This window comes from Eschscholzia californica, unplaced genomic scaffold (genome assembly GCF_041429995.1).
Source record: "Eschscholzia californica isolate CP2 unplaced genomic scaffold, dmEscCali1.0.p SCAF_5, whole genome shotgun sequence".
Lineage (NCBI taxonomy): Eukaryota > Viridiplantae > Streptophyta > Magnoliopsida > Ranunculales > Papaveraceae > Eschscholzia > Eschscholzia californica.
In genome coordinates, this window is record NW_028238472.1 from 11,196,330 (window position 1) to 11,223,280 (window position 26,951).

The following is a 26,951-nucleotide window of genomic DNA, read 5'->3' on the forward strand; positions in this document are numbered from 1 at the left end:
CTTCAGGTGACATTGATGGATCTTCACACGCATTCTCATCAAACTGTTTCTTTCTTCGAATAATACGTTTTTCCCGAAATGTTGTTTCAACTCCCATTTTAATGGCAATCTCTTTAGCTTCAACCATGCCTTCTTCAAATCTCACTTCTCTATAATCTTCAAGATAACGAATGAGTCCATTCAATTTCTCTAATGCAACTTCAATATCTATATCTTCTGTTTGAAGTGTTTTGCTAACAAAGTTTACCGTAAACAATATATTATGCCAAATAACCATGATCAAAAGGAATTCAAAATTTTCAAAGTCTTGTTTTAATATATTTTCGGCATCATAAACTGTTTTTGAATCATCACTTGTCTTCACCAATTCTTCTAAAGCTTCTCGTAATTGTGGAGCTTGAAACCTAATGTCTTGGAGGTCCTTTTTACCTAACATTTTTTAAATGGGTTAAGCTTCTCGTAATCATCATTTGTCTCCACCAGTTTTTGAATCAACACTTTCTACTCTACTTTTTCATAAATCAAACAAACTGTTGGGCCCACCATTCATTTAAAGATCATCGAATTTGGTGGCCCTTTTTACTTAACATTTTTCAAATGGGGCCTTTATAATTTTCTTAGAGAGTTGGACTTCTTATATATTTCTAACAGAAATTAATGTATCGGTGGCCCCTAAAAGTCGGTGGCCCGAAGCGACGCTTTGTTCGCTTTGGCCCAGGGCCACCCCTGTATAGTATTAGGGTTTACAAAAACGGATCTTCATGAAAAAAAAAATGGAGGTCTTTTGAAGTTTTTCTTTAGTTAGTGTCTTCAAAGAATGAACTGCAGATGGTATAGCCTCACTAAAAGACAAAGAAATCTGTGAGTTCGTGAAGATTTTGGAAGAGAAATCAAATCAAAAGTGAAGGGAGACGAAAAAGAAGTTAAGAGGCAGTGGGTTCTTGGACCGTCTGCTTATAGCACTTTGGTAAGGTACTAATAGAGCCGCCTATTTATAGCATTTTGGCCGGGTGCAGATAGCAACACCAATTTCATATACACTCACTGTTTCTGCTTTCAGACACACATTTTACTTTTCAACAAAAAAAAATTTCACTTTACTTGGTCAATTTACTTGGAAAATATGGGCGTGGGTGTGGTTACTCTTGGCCGAAAGTGTGGACAAACTCGAAGAACCAACCTTTGGACCATTTCGTGAATGTCGGGTTTTATAATTTCCCAGATAGATTGAAAGAAAAAGGGAAGATAACCATCCAGACCTAGAGTTGCGGCCGTTTTGAGCCATTGATAATTTGGTCAATTTCCTCAGTCGAAGGGCAGGTGCCGAAGGCCAGGTTTTGCGGGTCCAAGACGTTATGGGTAAGGTGTCGTTAGGCAACCAAAAGTATAAGTACGTGTGCTTGTAGTAGAAGTACTTTCACTCTAAACAAGTAAAAAAATTATCAAAAGTATATTTGACAAAAATATCACTTATAAATAAAAAAAAGGCAAAAAGTTAGTTTGGTAATCCAATTTACTTTTCTATTTTTATTTTGCTCATGGAGATAATTGATTTTAATTAAATTTATGTATGATTTCCACTATTACTCTTGTGTAAAAAAGTGGTGGTGATATTGGTGGTAATGGTGGTGGTTGCAGTGCCATAAAGGTATGGTTGTGATGGTGGTGGTTGAGGATATGTAATATGTATCCCGATAAAAATATGAGTGATTGATTGGGTGTTCTTGTGTCAAGTACACCATGTCAAAAGCCTTTCAAAAAAAAGGGTACCATGTCAAAAGATTTTCTCTTTGATGGTGGGCCGCACTAGGTTATTGGGATAGTGCCAATACAAGTTTGATGCTTCCATCGGATTTCACCTATGAGAATATAAATTTAACGATGTGTGGTCAAGTGGTTCACGTATTTGATATTAAATTGATACAGTTGCTTTCCGAGTATCATTCCGCTATTTCTTCCAGCAGTCCGTCTTGTGATATAATTCTTGCTTTCGGTGCAAGAGGTCTCAAGCTAGATTATCCAAAAGGGTCCATAGGTATAGAGACCAAAATAATGTTCAAAAAAAGTTTATGATCCAATCTTTCCAAAATATGGATATTTAGTCATTTTACATTATAGACATAAATACCCTCACTTTCTAAACACAGTACCGTCGATGTCCCACGCTCAAATTTCGCGCGTTTTGGAAAGATAGATTTGGAGGATTTATTAGCAAAAAATGGATTGAAACAATCATAACTTCTCTCTCCTCTAAACAGATTTGGAAATCAAAATTTTTCTTTCCTATTATCCGAATCAATCAGAAACCAAAATCCTAACCAAAATAAAACGCCATCACTACGGATATTTTCAAATCAATTTTCTCTCTCTTCTTTACAGATTTGGAAACCAAATCAATTTTCTCTATCTTACTATGTAATAAAAAATTTCGATTCAAACCAATTTTTTCTCACTTAACTTTCAGATTTGGAAAGAGTATAATTTCTGGGATCAATTTAGCGTGATTTGAGGGTTAATATACAAAACATATATATATATATATCACTTTCTCTCACTTAACTTTCAGATTTGGAAATAATATATTTTTCTGGGAACATTAAAGCAGCATTTGTTTTCGTTTTTACTCATACATAAATACACATCGAATACAAATTATGAAACAAATACGTAAATTATGTGTTATTTAAGACGAGGAAACCATCATTTGTCATGTATACAACGTAATTTATCAAATGTATGTGGGTCTTGTTCAATAAATTACACACAATTTCTTTTACATTACACATCGTTTACATTCTGTTACAAAAAAAAAACGTACAAAATCTTCTCTGATTCAAAAATGGTGATCATCCATGTACTCTCCATTTGTAGTCTTGAGCAGGACAAACAACAGTTACACTATATTGTCGAAGAGCATATCCAAATGCTTTTGCAACACCAGGAAACAACTGACCAACTTCAGTAAATATTTTATCTGAGCCATCAGATTTTAGTTTCGTTGACTTACTTTGATTTGATGATTCTGTTTAAAATTTCATCTGTTATATCAAATCTACACACATAAATACACATACATTAAAAAAAATATATTGTATTATAAACTACATGTACAGTTCCTTAAATTATGTATAATGTCTGTCAAATTAATATTTGAAGGTTTTGAGTAGTTTGGTAAGCTTAACAAGGCTACTGTTTTGTGTGAAAAGTACGCGTAATGGTAAATAACACTCTTGGTAACTGTTCTGGGAAAAAAAAAATGACGAGAAATGTTGGATAAATTTTTCATAGTGTATGAACTTTTGGTAAAATGTTTTTGATATCATTGATAAAGTGCGTATAATTTATATGATAAAAACACATATATATTATTCAGTAATAATAACAACTTACTGGAAATTTTGCGTAATGTACTGTAAAGTATGGGAATGTATCGTACATTACCTATATTGTATATTCTGTTATGAGAAACCGTACGGATAATCACCAGGTTCCAAAGTTGTACGGATGGATAAATCTGATCTGAAAAAATATCATAAACCACAGAAGATTAAACATAAATCTAAAGCAATATGATATTATCATTGAATGCAAACCTAAAATATCATATTTGAAGGAATCGTTGAAAAAGGAATAAACATCAAGATCTAAAATAGTCATGAAAATTTTAGAGAGAGAAAATAAACATCATACATTAGAAGTTAATGAATTAGTAAGTAAATCTTATAGAATTGGATCATGAATATGATATGATCCATAATAGAGCAACATAATCTGATAATTTAACATAAGAAACAATATTAGATCTTAATAATGGTGATTATAATGAATTTTACAGTGTCAAACTTGATAAAGGATGAATGTTTGCACAACAATCTAATGAAGATGAAACAAGATTTCTGAGTCTACTGGAGATTTATTAAGTGAATCGGTTTTAGTGGAAGAAAATAAATTATTTCCGTGACTGAAGATAATGAAGCTAACATTACTTTGAATAGAAACGTGATTGGAGAGAGAACGTGAGAGATAAAAATGGAAAAAGATATTCAAAGATTTTGTTGGTAAATCAGTTATAATATATGAGGAAGGTTATATTAGGTATTATGAATTAATATATATTCTAGGGATTCGTGTTTGAATTTTTGAGCTTATAGTCTAAAAAACGGACCCTAATAGGACTTTTAATCCTCTCTAATCCAATAAAGGGTTTGAAAACCAAAGTAATATCCTAAATGGATATCTAGTCCATTTGTATTCATCTAGAGAGAAAACACAAATCTCTATAATACATATTATTTCATAATCCCATATCTAACCTTCCTCATATAATGTAACTAATTTTGCATCAAAATCGTAGCATATCTCTTTTCCTTTTTTATCTCCCTAATTCTCTCTCCAACCACGTTTCTATTCAAAGTAAGGTTAGCTTCATTATATTCGGTAACTGAAAGTCTTCATATTCTCTCTCTTAAACCCAATTCAGTTGTTAAACCTCCATTAATCTCTGAAATCTTCCTTCACCTTCATCAGATTGTTGTGCAAACATTCATCCTTTATCAGGTTTTACACTGAAATTCTTTATTAACACCATTGTTAAGATCTAATAATGTTTGTCATGTTAAATTATCAGATAACGTTGATCTATTATTGAACATATTACATTTATGATCCAAATACATAAGATTTGTTTACCTTTTCATTAACTTCGAATGTAAGATTTATATTTTCTCTCTCTAAAAAAGCCATAAACTATTTAAGATCTTTGGTGTTTATTTTTTATTTAATGATTTGTTCAAATTTAGTATGTTCTTTTTTCATCCAATGATCATATCATATTTCTTCAGATTTACGTTTAATCTTCTTTGGTTTTTGATATTTTTTGCAGATCAGAATCATCTGTCCGTACAATTTTCTGACTTCGTGATTATCCATTCTGATTCTTATAACAGAATATACAATACAGGTACTTTACAATAAATTACTATACTTTCTGCTACAATTCGTAAACATTTAATGTAAGATGTTAGTATTACTGAATGATAAATATGTGTGAAACGAGAGAGTTTTTCTCTCTAGACTTTAGAGAGAGAAGGTAGATCTGGTTAAATTTCTCAGATCTATTTCATCTCATGGTTCATCGATTATTAATGCATCCCATATTTGTAATCTTCATCTAGAGGAATCATTAAGACAATCATAACAAAATATCTATCAAGTTTCATCCTAGATTTCATCCAAATTTCTCAACAATCAATATCATAGATCATCAAATCTTCATAGCAACTCTATTTCAACAACAAGATCAACATCCATTCATCAGTAACTATTCATAAAAACTCAATTCAATTCCATAGCCAGTTGTGTTGGTGGAAAGTATTTAGATCAAGATCCCAAACATTAGAATTCAGTCGGTGAAGAGCAAGATGGTGACGGTGGTCATGGCGGCAGTGGAAGTTGAATATCCAGAGGATGTTGGGGGCTGGTATGTGAAGGTAGAATGGTGACAATACTGGTGGATGATGACTGGTGGAGCAATTAAGGGTGAAAGAATGATGACTTTCTCCTTTGTGAATGATGGTAGTGGTGGGGTGGTGGGGGAAAAGAGGGTTGTTTGTGGTTAATGGTGGTGGTGGGGGACTTTGTGGATTCCGTGATGGTGGTGTTGGTTTGTGGTGTTTAGCATTGGGGGTGGTTTTCTATGGTGATGGCGGTTTTCTGATGATGAAGGCGGTTTTCCGATGATAAAGGCAGTTTTCCGATGATGAAGGCGGTTTTCCGGCGACAAAAGCGGTTTTCCGGTGAGTTAAGATATGGGGCAATGGGTGGTTGCACTGACGGCGGTTCCCCTGTGGTGGTGGTTCTCCGGTGATGGGGGCGGTTCTCCAACGATGAAGACGGTTTTCCGGTGATGAAAACGGTTTTTCCGGTGACGGCGACGACTTTCCGGTGTAGACTACGGTGGTTATTTTAGTATTAGTATTTGTTTTATTATTTCTTTTTGTCGACCTCTATGGTCTTTTTATTCGCGACCTTTAGGGTCTTCTCATTCACGACCTTCAGGGTCTTCTCATTCTCGACCTTTAGGGTCATTTTATTGAGTCTGTGTCTAGTCCCATTTCTTTCTCTTCATGAGGCACTTTGCATTTAAAGGTATGTAACTCTCATAAAGTTTTCATAGGAGAGAAATAAGAATGATGTATCATCCATGTAAACAATGTGATTTTGTCACTTTTTAATGGAAATGGTTCCCTTGGTTTCAAAAAAAAAAGAATGGTAAATATGTGTGTTGATGATACAAATTTTTCGTCATTTTTCGTTCAATTTTAGTATGTTCTTCGTATCAGAATTTACATTGCCTGTAATTTACACTAAATTCCCATAATTTATAGTAAATTACGCAAACATCTTCCGTACGATGTTTTTATAACAGAAAACATAATATATGTATTTTTTAACAAATTATACTTTATCAAGAATATCCAAAACATTATATTAATGTTCATAAATTATGGGTAATTTATTGACAATTACGCGTAATGTTAACCTAACACAGTACTCATTTCTAGCTGAAAAAACTTCGCTTCATCACCAAATCTCGTGTAATTTGATGTAAATTATATATAATTTACGTAACTGTACACGTTGTTTATAGTAAAAAAATTATTTTTCTATTAAATGTATATGTATTAATGTCTGTAAATTTGTTATCACAGATGGAGTTTCTTGCAAAATCATAAAATCAGCCTAAACCTATATGCCATGTTGTGCATTAAAAGTTTAACTGACGATCAACAAGATTGTTTCTACGATCCTATTTGGACTACGGAGTCTTATGTGAAGACTTATGTTGAACATATAATGTCCGTCCCGAATTATGATGAACCACGTACATTTGATGAACAGTACGGATCGAGAGCTCAGACAACATTCCGAGGAAATTGAGGATTTGTGGTAGGTGTAAGCAACCTGCCTACCACAACCGATCCACATGTAGGGTTGATATTTGATTTTATTTCTTCGATTACCGTATCTACTATGTTCTTCCGGTTCTATTATTGACAATCTAATAAATAAAATATTATTATTTCTGATAAATGTCTCATTATGTTTTGTAAAGTTTGCATAATTTATTCTAAATTATACATAAAGTTGTATATACAGTTCGACAAGTGTTTTCTTTTGTTTTCCCTTTCTTGGTGGTTGAGCTTGCTCCGACTTTATTCTAAATTATACATAAAGTTGTATATACAGTTCGACAAGTGTTTTCTTTTGTTTTCCCTTTCTTGGTGGTTGAGCTTGCTCCGACCTGTAATGTAAACTATAATTTAGAATACAACTTTACCACATCAGAATATAGATGTTGCATAAACCATAAACACTTAGATACAATATATATAACATTATATATAAATTATGCATACTTTATCATAAATTACAAAAAGTAAGATTTTCAAATAAAACCCTAAACAAAAAATTACATTACATGTTTAATAAAGTATGCGTACTTTGTTACTGAAATTTGTCTAAATCTCAAACAAAAGTAAGATTTTCAAATAAAAATTAGGTTTTTACAGATTACAAACCATTACCAAAATCAAGATTTTCGAATCAAACCCTAAACCAACAAAAAACCCCTAAACAAGGTTGACACAACAAAAATCCTAATATTTTTTGTGAGAAATCATTACCAAAACGATGAAATACTATTCTTTACAAAGTAGAATGAACATGCAAACACATATTTATAAAGATTTAACCTGAAGTTAATGACGGTTCGAATTTGAACAGATCAGAAAACGAAATCGTTTATATGAAGCAGCTTACCTTTTCACCTGATAACAGTTTCAATAAAAGAGAAATGAAGAGTGGTGAAGAAGAAACGATGCTACCTTTTTTATGTGCCTACGATTGTTTAGGGTTTCGGTTTTGAAAAGATTTGAATATGGATTTTGATTCCGAAACGGTTAAGAAGAGAGAGAAAATATTGATTGGTTGATAGATTTTATAGAAGAACGTTGCTTCGGTATGCATTTAGTAAAGTATGGATTATTTCGTCCATTATGCAAAAGGACTAAATATTCATATTTTGAGAAGATTGGATCATAAATGTTTTTAGAAGATTATTTTGGGCCTTATACCAGTGGACCCTTTGTGTTTTCTCTCTAGATGTATACCAATGGACTAGATATCCATTTACAATATTATTTTGGTTTTCAAACCCTTAATGGGATTAAAGTGGACTAAATGTCATATTAGGCCCTGTTTTTTGGGCTATAAGTTCAAAAATTATATCCAAAATGCAACTATTTTTCTTGGGTACTTGTATATAGAGTATTTTGTTACAATATATCATAGCCAGCGCTTTGGGGAAAGCAAAATAATTTCCGGGATGTGAAGATTTGGTAAAAAACCGGTCAATTTTGTTTGACAATTTTATTTTGTAAGTTGTTATAGGGAAATAAAAATAAAAAACCCTCCACCTCACCTCACTCTCTCTCCACGGCTCCACCTCACCTCTCTCTCACCCCACCTCACCCTCTTCTTCAATGGTCAAGATTACACCTTCTAAATTCATCTCTGACAGCTGAGATAATACCTCTCAAACTTATTTTAAAGGATTGTAATTATATCTCCCAAACGCATCTTTAATGACTAAGGTTACACATTTACACTCCCAAACTTAATAGAGATTTAGTAATGCTTTATAACTTTTCTTAATTCTTAATGGAGATTTATTTAGTGAAGTGGGATGGTACTTGGAATGCCACTCCATTATTCTTTTGTCTACATTTAGTAATGTTTTATACTTTTTCTTAATGGAGATTTATTTAGTGTTTTTATGTTGGGAGGATTTGGTCTAGTGGCACGATTCTCTAGATTGCCCCTCCACGAGTGTTTAGACTGGGAATGCCCCTCTATGAGTGTTTAGTCTATCAAAATTTATCATCGTAACAATTATTGGTAATAAGTTGAGAGGACCTAAAATAATAATACATTTTTTTTTCACGTGTGATTATTTTCATAAGGTCTCTCACATGTGAAGCTTTCTTTTTTTTTTTTTTTTTTTTTTTTTTTTTTTTTTTTAAAACGTGTCATTTTCTAAGCAACGTGAAGCAAATACAATTGTCTAGTCTATCACGTGTTTACGTCTAGCTCTGTTATCATCTTAAATTTGCAGTCACCCAACTCAAAGCTAGTTGGTAATGAACTGAATTCTTGGTTACTGAGCCCATGACCAGTTGGCAAGGAAATGGTATGGTGTAGAGTGACACTTTCAATTGTGGTAGTTGTCTTTTGATGGACCATTTTATTGACTTAACATTTGTTCTATAAATATAGCCAAGGGGATGTCTATTGAAACACACAAATTATCAACTGTGGTTTCTTAACTTGGTTTTCATCTTCTTTTCGTCATTTTGGGGATTAATTAGTAAATATGGGAAAGGTTTTAAGCAACAATGGTGGAGTAGCGATTGTTTGTATGCTCATTATTACCATGCTCATGGTGGTTCAATTCACACAAGGACAAGGTTCCGGTCCTGGGGATCAATTCGAATCTGCAGCTAAAGGAGCCGGCCAAGGAGCTGGGAGTGGAGCAGAAGGTGGTGGTAATGCTGCTAAATCTGGAGCTGAAGGTGCAGGTTCTGGTGTTGGATCTGGAGCTAAAGGATCCGGTGAAGGAGCTGGGAAGTCCTACAGTGGAGGTTCACTTGTAGGTGGTGGAGTTAGTGGTGGAGGAGTCATTGGTGGACCTTAAAATTATTATTATGGAAAATGATACAGCCTTCGAAAGTGAAAGAAGAATTCGGAGCGAAATCAAAATTAACGACCTAAATTGACGGGTCTCTCTAGAAATCCAAAAAACTCGGCCTTTGATTTGAATTTCGGTTAGAAATCTGCTGGGATTTTCGGTGGTTGTATCACAATTGTATTATTACCTAGTCATAAAAGTGAAAAACACTACTATTATGTATGTGCGAGTTCGAGTAGTGGCTATGAATGACCTCGTACTTAAATAAATGGATGTGCTTGATCTTGTCGTCTCTTCCCATCCTAATGTTTTCTTATTCGTATTAGTCGTTAATGCCTTTCTCTAGTGTAGTTGTAACACTCTGTGATCCAGAGAGAGTGTTTGAACAAGAAAAGACTATTTTATGTGTCCGGTTATGATCTAGGGTGAGAAAGTGTTTGAACATGACACTATCCTATGTGTCCGTTTATGACCGAGAATGTATGAACATGATTTGCACATAACTGAACAACCATACCCAAGCCCGTATGTTGGGTTATGTCCCAGGCCCCGGATTCCAGGAATACGGCCCGGAGCATAGTGTGCCAGTAAGAGCTCAAAATAAGTACCATAGCCCATGGCCTTTTACACAATTACACTGGCTGCTTGCCAAGGCCATATTTGAACTGAAGGAACTTGGTTGAAGCCCATAAGCAATGCCCATGTTTCCTCAATGTTGTAAATAAAATGCTTATATATTTTGTTTTGGTGGGGTTGTGCCAGGCCTCTGCAATAGTGCAAGGCAAAGGCGACAGTCGAGGATCCCAGTAGCAAGCTACTGTGGTGGACCCTCTCCTATGAAAAGAATTAATTTAATATCGTGTGACATATCAGATATTAAACTGATAAGAACATATACTACACTTGATCTTAGCCAAAAGGCCGAGAAAGGTATGAATTGCAATTTTAATTTTGTCTTCTTTTACCGTTCTAACCCCACTAGTCTCTCTTTCTCTTCTCACATAGTATGGGACCAAATATAAGACTAGAGTGAAATCTGATGTCTGATATATAATTACATATTGGATTTAACAAGTAAAAGGGCATTTGGTCTAGTAGTATGATTCTCGCTTTGGGTGCGAGAGGTCCCGAGTTCGATTATCGGAATGCCCCTTTTTTATTTTTTATTTTTACATATATAGTCTTTTGGTAAGAAAAATATGTTATCTACGGGTACAAATTTATGTATTTTGATCTTAAACATCGATTTTGAAACCAAACTAGTCTTTCATTTTCACTAATAATATATTAGGACTTTGGGGTTTTAAGGAGGGATATTGGTTAGTTGGGGGTTGGGATTTTGCAACTCTAATTGTTTGGGGTTGCAAGTATTTGATTTTGAGACTCAAAAACTTTCACTAAAAAAAAGGGAGATCGATGATAGAATTTGTGCCATATGCATTGGTTCTACAAGTACACTACTTCATAACTCGAAACAAATGTTCAAATACAAGCACATAGTGCTTCTCACTAGTTCTCTTTCCATTTTGGAAGAAAATAAGGCCAAGTTTGTAAGCAATGTTTGGAGTGTTGTTTGGTGTGCTGCTGGTTATGATGGTAGTGGTGGTTGGAATAACACAAGGATGACGGATTGATGATACTGGCCTTGATACTAAATTTGGTAGTGTCATATGTGGTAATGGTGGTGGACTTGGTGGTGGTTTTGGCGGTGCTAGGGGTACGGTTGGTGGTGGCTCTGGAAGTGGTGTCAGTGACTCGGTGGAGGTTTTGGCAAAGGTGGTGGAGGAGGAATCGGTGGCGATGGTGGGGAAGGTGAAGGTGGAGGACCTGGTGGTGGTGGCTATAGAGGTAGCTTTGGTAAAGGTGGAGGAGGAGGCGTTGGTGGTGGAGTAGGAGGTGGGTCTAGAAGTGGTGTTGGTGGAAGATTTGGTAAAGGTGGTGGAGGCGGCATAGGCAGTGGGGGAGTTGGTGGAGGATCCGGTACAGGTGGAGGACTTGGTGGTGGGTGTGCCGATAAGAGCTAAGAAAAGGAAGCCTGGCCCATGGGCCAAAGTTGGGTAGTGGGTTGCTCATCCTTCTTAATGGGTAACTATTGCTAATTCAAGCCCATTAGAGTACCGAGGAAGGACACAATTGCTTACTTTTTGTATGATTTTCTTCCTCTTTTTTCATCACACATTATTAATTGGTCAGTTGTACGAATTAATCAAAATTTAACACATAATACTAATTAAGATCATGTACTTGCAATTTGTAAAGTTGTAATCCTAGGTCTAACACTCGAATTAGCACCTTCTGATGTTAATCCGTGACAGTATGAACCATATGTATTTGACTTGGGCATCGCCTGAACTCACTAGCCTAATTCCCCACTGTACAAGACCTTTCCTTGGCGAAGACTACCCCCTGGCTTCACAACTTGACTAATCTACGCGCAAAATCCTCCCAGAGGGTCTTAGCCGATATATAAGACAATGGGTTAAGCTAAAACCATGTCTAGTTAATCTATATGGCAATGTGGGATCAAGTGTCTTGCACCTGAAACTTTTGTTGTATCGACATTCTTAGTCTGCTAATTTATTTTTATGACACAAGTGTTTTATTAAAGAACAAGAAAAAAATGATAGGCGATACCCTCAATATCTTATTTAACAAAAACTGATTTCGACTTTGTCGGTGAACCCCAACTTTGCATAGATCAATAGCTAGGCTGCTTTTGATTTTGATTGTGATATTTGATCTTGAAATTAATACTAATTTAAGGATCTTAATACTACTTGATTAGTTCGGTAATTAGATAATATTTACAAAGGAAACATCACAAGTGAAAATGACTTCTCATTATCTTTTGCAACTCAAACTCATAGAAGATTGTTGTCGGTAGTGTTTTCACTACGTCTCAGACCTAACTTCTTTATTTACTATTGAGGACATTCAAGTTTACATATTACATCAAAGGTGTTGTCATCTTTCATCACTTTTCTCCCCACTTAGTGACATTGCAAACCTTCATAGTTATCGATATTATCTCCGTTTTAGACACTTTAGACTCAAGCGCAAAAGTACGGGATTTCGTTATTGACGAAGACTCCACGAATCCACCCAAAAGGTTTCGACATGGGCGATGACACGCGATTCACCCGACCATCAAAGTATGGAGCGACACCATGGACCTCCACAACGATATTGTCCTCAATTAGCTACCACCCGTCGTAGTTTGAGGGCTTGTTCGACACTGAAGGCTTCGTCGTACTCTGATAGTAGTAGTCCATTGTGAAGTAGATAATATGGGTTCTTCTATCAAGTTACACTGTAAATAAAAAAGAGTCTTTAGAGTTCGGTAAGAATCTTGAATGGAAATAGTTAAACAACTGCTAACGAAGGGCTGAAAATTTCGACCAATCCCAACAAATAACTGAGATGGAGGATGGAAATTTTCAACTTTTCTAAAAAGATGAAATGAAAGTTAGGGTGAGACTTGAGAGAATTGACCTATAAAACAGTCGTTCGTCTATTTTCATTTGGTCGCGGCTTCGGGGAATAAATAAAAATCTCCGGGGAATAAAGACTTAAGGAACATATTCATTTTCAGTCCAAAAATTAGTTCTTTTGATTTCTGCCCCTAAACCTTCATCTCCTTCTCTCATCCTCTCTCTCCTGCTCGTCCTCTCTATCTCTCTCTTTTTAATTCTTTATCTCTCTCACTTTTTCTCTCTCACTGTTCCTATCTCTTGGTTTGAAGATTAGGGATTTGAAGATTAGGGATTTCTGAAGATTAGGGATTGAAGATTAGAGATAAGAAACAATGAATAACTCAAATCTAGGGTTTGAAGATTAGGAATTTCTGAAAGTGATTTAAGAATCGACCTAGATATGAAATTCTTACTAATAGCAAGAAACCTAAAGTTCCTAGATTACAGAGAACGATTATGATCTCATATATTCATAATCGTTCTAATCGATTGAAATTCGAAATTAGATTATTTCTAAAACCTATCCAATCAAATTCAAATGAAATCTCTCAAATATCATCGGTTGTTGAAAATAGCTTTAAGAGTATTGGAATGGGATAAAGTCCGTGATTCTGTTGCTTCCTTTGCTGGTACATCTTTAGGTTGACAAGCAACCAAGGTCTCCCTCTCTCTCTCTCTCTCTCACTCTCTCTCTAGAAACTAATTTTCGATGTTGATTGGTCGCCGGACTCCTAGTGAATTTAGGATCGTTTCGGACTGCAGATTTCTGGGCTGTTCAGTTCTTTCTTGTGAGGGTTTCTCCGTGTTTTTTCGTGTTTGAGATTGATTCTTTTGGGAAGGGTCTGAGTCTCGGGTGGACGTAGTCTGTAACTACTTTGCTTATTATAGTTGATTTGGTTGGACTACGAGTCCCGTGGTTTTTACTTCTCACATTGAGGAGGTTTTCCACGTTAAAAATCGTTGTCTTATTTACTTTAAGTTCTTTGCTTATTGCTCCCACTATAACTAACACAAAGGGGAAAACTCTTATATTTTCGCTGCGCCTAAGTGCCCGTTTTTCCCAACACAATGGTTGTTGTGGTGGTGGTAGAGGTACAATGTCACATATGGTGGAAGTTTAGCTGTGGTGGTGGAGCGGAGATAAACAACAAAAAATCGTCAAGTAAATTCATGCCTATGTTGAACATAAGTTACTTTACTTTACTTTAAAGTCAAAAGCTAAAAATCTTAACTTTATAAGAAAGTCAAATTTTAAGTTAAGTGGAGTCGATAATTATTGTGTTACCAAACTATTTTTTTTACTTTTCTATTTAAATAAGCAAAAAAGTAATTTATTTTAGTACTGCCAAATGACACCTAAATAGGTTAAGGATTTCTTCTGAAGATTTGGCATCTATGGAGTACGTATACTAATGGAATACTCTCTAAAGATGTGGGTGATCATTAGGAGTCCATTTGTAATCATTTTTCTTGACGGAATGACTTTGGTTTATATATTTCTACGGATGGTCGAGTTTTGATAACTTTCATGAGTGATATGAAAGTCTGCCTGAAGAATTGTGATGTTAAGAATCCCTCTCCATAAGAGCGTTCGATTATCTGCTTTCAGGGACAAAATCAGGATTTTCGTTAGAGAGAAGCCTTACAACAGCTTTGCAACACCTTACAACAGCTTTGCAAAGCCTTACGACACCTTGCAACCCCTTGCAACTCCTTGCAACACCTTTGTAAAAAATATTGACTTTTTGACCAAATAAAATACAAATATTTAAGTTTTTAACATAAAAATATATAACTTGTCTTTTTAATTGAAAGAAGTTTAAATTGGATATTCGATCTAATTTCCTGATAATACTAGTACTTATTAGACTCTTGCTATTATAGTTTTTCGTCTTTTTCTTCATGGTTTTCATCTAAAACTGTACCGACTTCTTTGAGCATAACAATAACAAATAAAACAATAATCAAACATAAGAAGAATGGGGAAAAGTAAAATTTCATTAACTATAAATCTTGGGTCAAAATAAGAACTATTCGTAATGCAATGAGTACGCCAATAGTCTAATCCCAATTCGAGTTGACTCAAAAGCCAAAAATAACACCTACAGTGGATACCCCCTCTAAGAAAAAACTAATCTTTCATTTTCATAAACAAAAAATGAGTGAGAGATCCAAATTTTGGGGGGTAAATGAGAGCCCAATCCATTTTTAGCCAAAAATGTGAAGCAGGTCCAAATGTCAGAAAACAATACTATTTCCTGGTTTTATTTTTTTTCCTCCCCTTCTTGCCCTTGGACGGGATATTTTCCAGTTTTCTGACACTCTGACGCGAGTCAGCGAATTAATTAGTTTCCCGTACATGACGTCACAACAGAAAGACATTCAGATTTTTCGAAATTTCAAAAATGGCACCATTTTTGGCGAAATTTCGGCCATTTTTTTTAGATCCCGCCCATTGTATTCTGTTTCAATTCCTTCTTTGTTCCTATTTATAAATCAAAAAATCTTATTCATCATTCTTATTTTGCTTCACATTTTAACTTCTCCATCTTTTTCAATCTCTAAAAACATCAAAGTTTCCAGTTCTTTCTCTCTCTAAAAGTTTTATGGTCTTATTTATCTCCTTCATCTCTTTCAATCGATTTATTTATTTCTTCATCACTTTCAATCTCTAAAAACATCAAAGTTTTCAGTTCTTTCTCTCTTTAAGTTTTATGTTCTTATTTATCTTCTTCATCTCTTTCAATCGATTTATTTATTTCTTCATCTCTATCTTTTTTTTAATTTATTTTGTTTCCAGATTTATACATCCAAGATCTTCTTCATCATTCTTATTTTGTTTCACATTTTGGAAATATTTGGTTTAAAGTTGACCAGTACATCCAAGATCTTCTTCATCATTCTTATTTTGTTTCACGTTTTGGAAAGATTTGTTTCACATTCTTATTTTGTTTCACATTTTGGAAAGATTTGGTTACAAAAAAAAGAAATTGGTTTAAAGTTGACCAGTACACAGAACAATTTTCGGTACACAAGAAAATTTCCACTACAAAAATGTCTAGTACAGAACCATATTTCCAGTAAACAAAACAATTTCCAGTACACATGAAAATTCCCCAGTATAACAATGTCTAGTACATAACCAGATTCCCAGTAAACTGAACAATTTCCGGTACACAAGACAATTTCCAGAAAACAAGAAAATTTTCCAGTACAAAAATGTCTAGTACATAACCAAATTTCCAGTAAACAAAACAATTTCCAGTACACAAGAAAATTTCTTAGTATAAAAATGTCTATTACATAACCAGATTCCCAGTAAACTGAACAATTTCCGGTGCACAAGACAATTTCCAGAAAACAAGAAAATTTCCCAGTACAAAAATTTCTAGTGCATAACCAAATTCCGAGTACACAGAATATATGAAAACAAATCAATGGAAAACTATCAAAAATGAGGAAAATTTAATTTTAAAGAGATAAGAAATAAATCTGGAAAAAAGAAGGAAATTTGTTGAGATTGGAGAGAGAAATTTGTTGAGATTAGAGAGAGAAATATGTGTGGGAGAAAATAAAAAAAGAAATAAATATGAAAAAAAACGAAAATGGCAAGTTGGTAATTTTGTAATGGCAATTATGTAATTTTGTGGGAAAGTACAAGGTTTTATGTCAGTGCGTCAGACTATTTTTCAAAAAATTTCGTGTTTTCCGGAAATTTTTCGGTGGCAATGTTGTAAATATGTGGGGAGTACACTGTCTGACAGCCTGGTGTGTCAGCTAGTTTTTCAGAAATTCTCGCTTTTCTGGGAAACTTTTTGATGGCAATTTCGTAAATTTCGAAAGGAATAAGGACTTTCCGGACATTTCATCTTTTGGTCTGACGCATTGGACCTGCTTTACAATTTTGTCCAAGTTTGGGTTGGGCTCTTATTTTGGGCCCAATTTTGGATCTTTCATCCATTTCCTCTTTCATAAAAGCCTTCAACACTAATAAACTATTATAACCTGGTTGAAGGCAGTTGGCCTATTCTCGCCTGACTTCTAAGGTTTTGGCTACTGTCTCCAAACCACCGTATTCATTTCCATAAAATTTCACTATATGCTTAAATTCATAAACTTTAAATCCAAAAAGAAAATCAATAAATCTTATATAGTATCAAGTTGATCTGACAAAAATCTTTTCATCAAAATTTTAATTAAATACCCGAAGTCATAAGAACCGTGAAAAGTGATCCAAGTCATATTAGAGTTTAGAACCAGTCCTGATCTCGGAAATAAGAAAGCAAAATCGACCAACCTGATTTCTATCTCTCGATTTTTCTTTAGCCTTGTTTGGATGTATGAAGGTAGGGGCATAATAATATCTAGAGAGATTTGCTGTTTGGACCCCCTTTCGCATAATTGACTTGCTGTTTGGACTCCCTCTTTTCAGAGTTGCATTTTAGACTCCCTCTTTAAAAAAAAGTTAAATATAACAGTTTAAGAGGAGAAAAGACTATTTTACCCTCTACTTAACTTAACCCACACTCAGTAGTTAAGCCCACAAGTAGACCCACGAGCCAACCCGTCATTTCATTTCTATTTTTTTTAGGAAATTGTCATTTCATTTCATTTTGTCTTTTTTGAACTTTCATTTTGTTGAAAACAGAATAGAGAGAAAGAAATAGAAGCTAGAGAGAGAAAGTGAATACCAACTAATAGATCAGAGATAAAGAGAAAAAGAAAAAGTCGGATGGATCAACTATGATTGTGATCGATGATCAAGAAGACGATGATGATGAAATTATGATCGTGGAGAAAAAGAAGATTAACATAGGATTGATTTGAGAATTCAGGGAGTTCATTTAGAGTTTATTAGAAGGTGATGATGAATTTGGAGTTTGGGTTTGTGTAATTTAGGTTCAGATTTATTTGTGAAATCAAAAAGTTTTGATTTATAAAGTGAAATTCTAATTTCAAAAATCCTTCCAAAGCGGACAGTATCACTAGCAGCCCGGAGGGCTGGTCCGCACCATCCTATAAATCGTTATCAGCACGATTCACTCTACTATGATGTGGTCTTGGGAGGGTGTGTTGTAAAGCGATCCCACATTGGTGGGAGACAGGAGTGTGGTGCTCCTCTTAAGAGGTTAAGCACCCTTCTCTAGTGATGTCTTTTAAAACCGTGAGGCCCAGGTGTGCCAAAGCGGACAGTATCACTAGCAGTCCGGAGGGCTGGTCCGCACCATCCTATAACACGTTATCAGCACAATTCGCTCTACTATGATGTGGTCTTGGGAGGGTGTATTGTAAAGCAATCCCACATTGGTGAGAGACAAGAGTGTGGTGCTCCTCTTAAGAGGTTAAGCACCCTTCCCTAGTGAGGCCTTTTAAAACCGTGAGGCCCAGGTGTGCCAAAGCGGATAGTATCACTAGCAGTCCGGAGGGCTAGTCCGCACCATCCTATAACACGTTATCAACACGATTCGCTCTACTATGATGTGGTCTTGGGAGGGTGTGTTGTAAAGCAATCCCACATTGGTGAGAGACAAGAGTGTGGTGCTCCTCTTAAGAGGTTAAACACCCTTCCCTAGTGAGGCCTTTTAAAACCGTGAGACCCAGGTGTGCTAAAACGGACAGTATCACTAACAGTCCGGAGGGCTGGTCCGCACCATCCTATAACAACTTGTTATATCACACGAGGACTCCCTTTTTGTTTTCTTCTTTTTTTTCCTCATTTTCTCAAGTTTACCCGCATGGGTCATGACTCATATATGCACTTGGCGATGGGAGCTTTTTTTTTTTTGATGAAATATATTAGACTAAAACAACAAGCTATTCTTACATGAGATCCTTAATTTAAAGAAGAAATAAAAGATGGTACTACATTCCATATTTTTTCCTGAATATTATTTCTACCCCATTTAGCTAGAGCGTCGGCTTTGGAGTTACATTCCCTGGGAGCATAAGTGAAGATTATATCTGTGAACTGATTCTTGAGATTTAGAGACTTTGAGATGATTTGTCTAGACTGCCAATGTAAACCGTCGCTTTGACCATTAATGTACTTGATGATATTTTGATTTTCGCTTTCGATGTGAACATGTTGTATTCGTAGTTGGATGGCCCATAAAATGCTGTAATGTATAGCTAGACTTTCACATTCTTCAGCATTTTGTCCCCTGACTGTGTTTGCTGCCGCTATGATAAAATTTGCTTCTTCATCATGGATAATACAACCTATTCCTGCTGGTTCTGTAAGTTGCGTAAATGATGCGTCAACATTGATTTTAAGATACGGTGTCGATGGAGGTCTCCATTGTTGTTGACGTGGTTCATCCCTGCATTTGTTAGTTATTATGGAACCAATTTTGAGTGGCTTGGTTGACGTGTTGTTGATGCGATTGATCATCTGCAAAGGAGTTTGTTTTTTAGCGGTAAAACAATTTTCGCACCTAGCTTTCCATATAAACCATAGGATTTTGGCATATAAATTAGTAATCTCCTCATCCAAATTTTTCTATTGCTGAATCTATTGTCTCACCGTAATTAATTGTTCCGATCTAACCTGAAAATGAAACCATATCGCTCTGGCGTAGTTGCAGTGTAACATCACATGGTCTAAAGTTTCGTTATCATTACAGTTTATACAAGTATAGATGTTACCGATATACCTCCCAATTTTGTCCTTTACTGGTAGGCTATTCGTACAACATTTCCAAAGGAATAGTTTTATACGTGGTATGATATTCAAATTCCATATGAAAAACCAGTCGTTAGAGTCATCCATAGGTCCATTGCTACCTGTTCTTAAATAATTATACATTGATTTAATCGAGAAATTACCAGCTTTTGTGAGTGTCCATTTTGCTGTGTCCTCCTGATCAGTCTGCAAATTAATACTCAAAATCGCACTGCAAATATCACTATCAAAACAATTATTAAGCAAGTCAGTATTCCAGGTATTATTAGTAATGAGCTGGGCAACCCAGTTGAGGCTAGAGTTACTTTGATTTGTGATAGGTGGGGGGTGGTTCGGGATCCAAAAATCGTGCCAGATACTAATATGAGTGCCTTTGTTAATATCCCAGAAGACTAGACCATCCATTTGACTAAACTATTTACTTATAGCTTTCCAAGGCCAGGAGTGGTTAGCTTTAGGTGGAGAGGGTTTATGCGATTTAGGAAAATATTTAGCTTTGAAGACTTGAACCCAGATGGCATGAGGATTATTGAGCAGCCGCCAGTTAAGTTTGTTGAGGAAAGCTTGATTATCAAGGAGAGGAAGTCGAAGCCCTAGTCCTCCTAATTTGCGTGGCTTGCAAATGGCGGACCAGTTGATGGTATGGAATGTTTTGGATTTTCCCCACCAGAAAGTCCTTTGTAGGGACTCGATGCTGTTACAAATGCCTTTGGGAATGGCAAAGCACTGCATTTGGTATCGGGGAACGACTGCTGCAATAGTTGAAATAACTATCGAGCGACCAGCTTGGGAAAGAAGGTTGGTTTGCCACTTGGAGAGTTTGTTTTTAATTTGGGTGAGAAGGGATTTGAAAGCTTTATTTTTGTTCCTGTCGATGAAAAGATTAGTACCAAGGTATTTGTCTCCGGACGAAGATTGATGGACTTTGAGGTTACGAATGATCATTCTTTTGAATTTGGGATGCGAGTTTTTGGAGAAAAAGATGTTGGATTTAGTATAGTTTATCATTTGACCGGAGGCCTCACTGAATTCTTTCAGAATTTGTTTGAGGGTGTGCACATTCTCGAGAGTATTCTGGCCGAAAATGATGCAATCATCCGCAAATAAGAGGTGTTTAATGATAAGATTAGAGTTGGGAATAGGAAAACCGACGAAAGTGTTCTGGTTGTTGTTGTTCTCCAGCAAACGACTAAGACCTTCCATGGCAATAGCGAACAAGAAGGGAGAGAGGGGATCACCTTGCCTAATTCCTCGGCTAACCTCGAAAGCAGATCCAGGTCGGCCATTTATAAGCACTGCCATGGTGCTGGAGTTTAGACAAGCTTTGATCAGATTTATCCATTGAGAAGAGAAACCCAGGATACCCATGATTTTCTCCAGATAGCTCCATTCGATGCGGTCAAAAGCTTTAGACATGTCAAGTTTGAGTCCGAAGTAGCTTTTAGACCCGCGAATCTTTTTAAAGGAATGGACCAGTTCTTGGCTAATGAGAATGTTGTCAGTGATTTGCCTGCCTGGAACATAAGCTGCCTGAAATGGGGAAATGATGGCGATGGGAGCTTGTACTAGTGATCATATAGATCAACCATATGGATTATGGGATGAGTTATTATGGTGGTTTTCCATTCCTATCCCTCCTACGTACCATAACTTTCTAAATTTAGAACTCAAATCTCATGGTTAATTTTGTAAACAACCACATAAACCCTCAAATTGTAGAGAGAGAGAGAAAAGAGTGTTAGGTAATGTTGGTTGATTTTGCATATATTCCCGGGCTCTTTTTAAGCCTAATTGACTTTTTAACTTCAACTTAAACCATTCAATCTTTGAAACTATCTCCCTCTCCTTCTCTCTCTCTCTAAAACATTCATGCACCCCACGTTCATTTGAGAACCAAACTAAATTGAGCTAAAAACAACAAGAAAAAAAAACAGTTTCTCAACTAAATCATTTTTTGAAACATGGGTTCCTTTTAATCTCTCTTACCAACATCAAACAACAACATTTGATTCTACCTCACAAATTTCCTTCCCTTGTTTTCTCTCCATCTCTAGATTTATGATACCCACTTAAGAATTCCCCTAGTTGAATTCTTATTCATAATTCAAGTAATACTACTAGTTGTTGGTTCGAATCGATTCGATTCGAGCTCTCGAACAAAAAGCGAAATTGTTTGAGTAATAAAGAAGCATGTGTGAGATTAATACAGGAAGACAAGCACATAGTTTGATCATGGAGAATGGAAATGGTGGAGGTCCTATAGATGATATGGTTTTATCAAAAAGTATGGGACCAAGAATTCCAAGTTCATTAGAGAATCAACAAATTGGTGCTACACTTAATAAATCTAATGATAAAGCTCCTAAATCTAGGTTGTCCAATGGTGGTGGTCCTCCTGCCAAGGATAAATCTTCAGGTCTCTCTCTCTCTCTCTCTCTCTCTCTCATCATAACAATGTCATTGTCATTTGATCCAAAAACGTTTCGTTAAATATACGAATCTTAAGTTTCATTAGATGTACAATTTTTTTTTGAAACAGTAAGATTCGAACCTTGGTCTTCCCTAAAAGAAAAGATACACATGTTACTACCTAGCTAAAGTGGGTTTCATAGACATGGACACAAAGTATTAGAACGAAAAAGATCCATTCGATAACGAACTATTAGTTCTAAGTCATCTATGGCGATGAATCAACGATTCAAAGTACTTTTTATTGGATAATTAGATTATAATAGAAGATTGTTTGTTTTTGTTGATTTTGATTCAGATGTGGAGATGATGAAAGAAAGGTTTGCTAAGTTATTATTAGGTGAAGATATGTCAGGTGGAGGAAAAGGGGTTTCTTCAGCATTAGCTCTTTCCAATGCCATTACAAATCTAGCAGGTACCACGATTTTCTTTATCGAATCTAGTCCATTATATGATGATATTAGCAACCAGATTAAAGGCAGAAATGATTTATACTTGTTTGTTAATGAAATGCAGCTTCCGTTTTCGGTGAGCAATATAAATTAGAACCTATGTCTATCGAAAGGAAAACAAGATGGAGAAAAGAAGTCGATTGGTTATTATCTGTGACTGATCATATTGTAGAATTCGTTCCTTGTCAACAGAAATCTAAAGAGGGAGTTAACATGGAGGTAACCTAGTCTCTCTCTTTTTCTCCTGTGATTTGTGTTTAAATTTTGAAATCTTGAACCCTAAACTTTTCGAATGGAAATAGGTAATGGTGACCCGACAACGAACTGATCTTCTCATGAACATACCCGCCTTACGAAAACTTGATGCCATGCTCATCGTAAGAATTCAAACCATTTTCTATCTCAAAATTACACATGGATTAAGTACTAACTCTTCTACTTGGTGAAAAAACAGGGTTATTTAGATAACTTCAAAGATCAAAATGAATTCTGGTATGTGAAAAGAGATGCCAACAACGCCGAAAAGCGACAAGAAGAAAAATGGTGGCTACCCACTGCTAAAGTCCCACCAGAAGGACTCTCTGATGTTTCGAAAAAATGGCTGCAGTTTCAAAAGGATTCTGTAAATCAAGTACTAAAAGCAGCCCAAGCTATAAATGCTCAAGTTTTATCGGAAATGCAGATACCCGACGATTACATCGAGTCCCTTCCCAAGGTAAGAAGATAAAAATCCCATAGATTTTTCTTTTAAGAACTTTCAATTCGTCGATATATGAACTCTCTTTTTTGATGTTTGTACTTGTTTGTTGATAGAATGGGCGAGCTAGTCTTGGAGACTCGATCTACAAGAGTATAACAGACGAATCGTTCGATCCTGATCAATTCCTTTCAACTATAGACTTATCAACAGACCATAAGATTCTTGATCTCAAGAACAGAATTGAAGCATCAATAGTAATTTGGAAAAGGAAAATGACCAACAAAGATTCTAAATCATCTTGGGGTTCTGCTGTTAGTATAGAGAAGAGAGAACTTTTCGAAGACAGAGCTGAAACAATCTTACTTCTACTAAAACATAGGTTTCCGGGTATTCCTCAATCGTCGCTCGACATAAGCAAGATTCAATTCAACCGGGTAAGAACAATAAATCTAGTACTTTTATCGATCGACTACTTTTTTTTTCGATGTTTTCTTCTTTAAAATGGGGTTTCTTGTGAATTGTTCAGGATGTGGGTCAATCTGTTTTAGAGAGCTATTCAAGAATACTAGAGAGCTTGGCATTTACAGTCATGTCGAGAATAGAAGACGTTCTTTATGCCGATTCTCTAATTCACAAGTCATCAATGGGAGAGTCTAACCAGAGACCTTCAACAGATTCATTACCATTGAAGTTCTCACCAGAAGAAGAAATGGAGAAAGTAAATTCAATGGAACAACCAACTTCAATGACACTTTTAGATTTCATGGATTGGGGTACTGATTCAGCAGATAATGAAGAAAAAAGTAAAGATGATTACTTAAAAGATGAAGATTCAAAGTTGAAGAAACTTCAAACAGTTATAACTAACAAAAGGGTTTCATATATAGAGAAGCTTGAAAACTTGGGTGGTTTACGAAGTCCGACGTCTCGACATTAAAATTACAGACAGATTCTATAGAAAGAAACATAAAAGAGTGAGAGAAAAAGAGAGAGAAAATGAAGTGAGAGAGAGAGAGGGACAAGAGCTTATATAATAAGTGTAAATATTGGTTTCAGACCTTGAAAGGAGCTACAAATTTGTAGTTATCTTTAATGGTTGTTCTTCACTTCCTGATTTATGCAAAGGAAGAATGTTGGATTTGTTTCATTTGTATTCTTAAACTGAGCTTTTTAGATGGCTCTATAGATTTCTAGACACTCATATCAATGTATCATCATCTCTTTATTCTTGTATTACATAGAATTTTCATTTTACTTCACTTTTCTACCTTCTCACTTGTCAATTTTACTCATTAATGATAATGCTTGGGTTTATTCTTGTTTCTTTCTTTTTAGGGTTATTTCCCTAATGGCCCCCAACTTTGTGACCAGCTTCCAGCCTGGCCCCCTACTTTACGAAAAATATCCATATGGCCCCCTTCTGTTATAACACCGTTACTCTCTCTCTTCCATTTCTTTTCTCTCTCCTCCAACATGTTTTCTCTCTCTGCCACCTCGTTAAAACAAGCCACATCATCGTCTTCACCGACAGGGTCGCCGGCCGGCCAAATTCCGGCCGGCGACCTTCAAACTTTTTTTTTTCTCTCTCTTCTCTCTCTCTCTAAAAAAAAAAAAAATTTTGTGGCTTGTTTTAACGAGGTGGCAGAGAGAGTAAACATGCTGGAGGAGAGAGAAAAGAAAGTGAAGAGAGAGAGTAACGGTGTTATAACGGAAGGGGGCCATATGGGTATTTCTCGTAAAGTAGGGGGCCAGGCGGGAAGCTGGTCACAAAGTTGGGGGCCATTAGGGAAATAACCCTTCTTTTTACGAGAACTACTAAAACTCCCCAAAGACAAAGGTTAGAACCCTCTGCATTGTGGAGTATATGCACTTACCAAATGGGCTACCAGTTGTTGGCATCACTCAAATTTTTTAGTCTTCAGCTCCCTCGATGTTTTCGTAATTTGTGACAACTTGCAAGAGATTTGCAATAGCTTTGCAAGTTGGCATCACTCAAATTTTTTTAGTCTTCAGCTCCCTCGGTATTTTCGTAATTTGTGGCAACTTGCAAGAGATTTGCAATAGCTTTGCAAGAAGTTTGCAATAGCTTGCAAGAGGTTTGCAACAACTTGCAAGAGGTTAGCAACAGCTTTACAACAACTTACAAGAGAGTTGCAAAATATATTGGTTTTTAACCATACAAAATACAAATATTGAGTATTTAACTAAACAAAATTCAAATTTTGGACTTTTAACCAAACAAAATATAACATGTCTTTCTAACTTAAAGAATTCTAAAATCCGATCTTGAGCCCAATTGGCCATTTAGGCAAAATATAACTTCTGCCTCTCTGTTGTTCTCCTTTCTCTTCTCCTTCTCATCGTTTCAAGAAGACTTAATCCATTCAAACTTGTTTGAAGACATTGCAACAAATTTTTTTCAGTTTGGATCTGTGAATGATATATGCTGAGCCAATATTGGATCTGACGGAACCTTGCCACCTAAGCCCTAAAGTGGAGGTCGACAGTAGTCTTCGAGGCACTTTGAACCCTACGCTGACCTAGAGGCAATCGCAGAGGTGAACCCAAACCACCTTGGAAAAAACGGTGTTTTAGTCCAGAATCAATAAAGGAAAGTCTGCAAAAGACACCTTGGCGCCTTGAGCCTCATATTGCCTCGAGGCAGGAAGGAAGGTGGATCTGAGCAAAGCTTCAAAACCTGAGCCAAGTTCTGACCTAAGACTCGAAGCAACAAGATTAGCTAGAGTAAGCTCGGTACCCTCAAGCTCAGATATGTCTGAAGAGAATACTAATAGCGTGGAAGGCCAGACAAAGTCAAATATCTATTTTTCATACATGAACCATTCTATATGTGTTAGAGAATCTATCAGTATCAGAAGATACTCATTACATATTACCTTAAAATGGACATACAGACGTGGCTATCATCAAGACCGGCATCTTACGACAACACCATCTCATTTGTGCTCTACTGCAGTCATCCAAACCTATATAAGCATACCATGTTTATTCTAAAAGGGATCGAAGGTTACCTTCTGCACTCAGACTTTTGAATTCTTTCTCAAACCTGCAAAAAATATCTCTAACTTAAGCTTGGATATCTTCTTTGTTTCTGTAAGCTCTATCCCATCTAGATTTCATCTGGAACTCTGATCCAAAGTCTTGATCATCAAGAAGATATCCGGAAAACCACTTTCCGAATCATCAATGTCGACAAAGATTTATGAATGAAAATGAGTTTTTCAAGTGCGATTTGTCATTTACTTTCGTTTTTGTTTTCAAATCCAAGACTGGTTTTACTTTAATGGTTCAATCATCTCAAAGTTTGTTTAAATTTCATAGCTTCGAAGCCAAAACCTTGATGCTATGAAGCTGAAATTTTGATTCTTTTTAATTGGGAACAAAATTCATCATGGTCTCCGAGAAT

At 35.7% G+C, this 26,951-nt stretch overlaps 1 protein-coding gene and 1 pseudogene across 1 annotated transcript; one reads left to right on the forward strand and one right to left on the reverse strand.

Annotated features, from left to right (window-relative positions):
* Positions 1–10,496: 10,496 nt before the first annotated feature.
* LOC147537033 (U2 spliceosomal RNA) lies at positions 10,497–10,682 on the reverse strand (annotated as a pseudogene).
* An 11,004-nt stretch (positions 10,683–21,686) lies between these two features.
* Positions 21,687–24,781, forward strand: LOC147537034 (rop guanine nucleotide exchange factor 9-like). Its single transcript, XM_086643700.1, has 7 exons — positions 21,687–22,319; positions 22,671–22,787; positions 22,889–23,043; positions 23,127–23,201; positions 23,279–23,539; positions 23,638–23,958; positions 24,051–24,781. Exons 1-7 carry the CDS (start codon positions 22,094–22,096, stop codon positions 24,459–24,461), a joined length of 1,566 nt encoding a protein of 521 aa, XP_086499826.1. The 5' UTR covers positions 21,687–22,093; the 3' UTR covers positions 24,462–24,781.
* Positions 24,782–26,951: the final 2,170 nt, after the last annotated feature.

Bases quoted from the DNA above. Each gene is read 5' to 3' on its own strand.
- LOC147537034 (XM_086643700.1), top strand. From the start codon at position 22,094: ATGTGTGAGATTAATACAGGAAGACAAGCACATAGTTTGATCATGGAG. The intron at 23,044-23,126 runs GTAACCTAGTCT...GAATGGAAATAG, and splicing joins AAGAGGGAGTTAACATGGAG to GTAATGGTGACCCGACAACG. The intron at 23,959-24,050 runs GTAAGAACAATA...TGAATTGTTCAG, and splicing joins GCAAGATTCAATTCAACCGG to GATGTGGGTCAATCTGTTTT.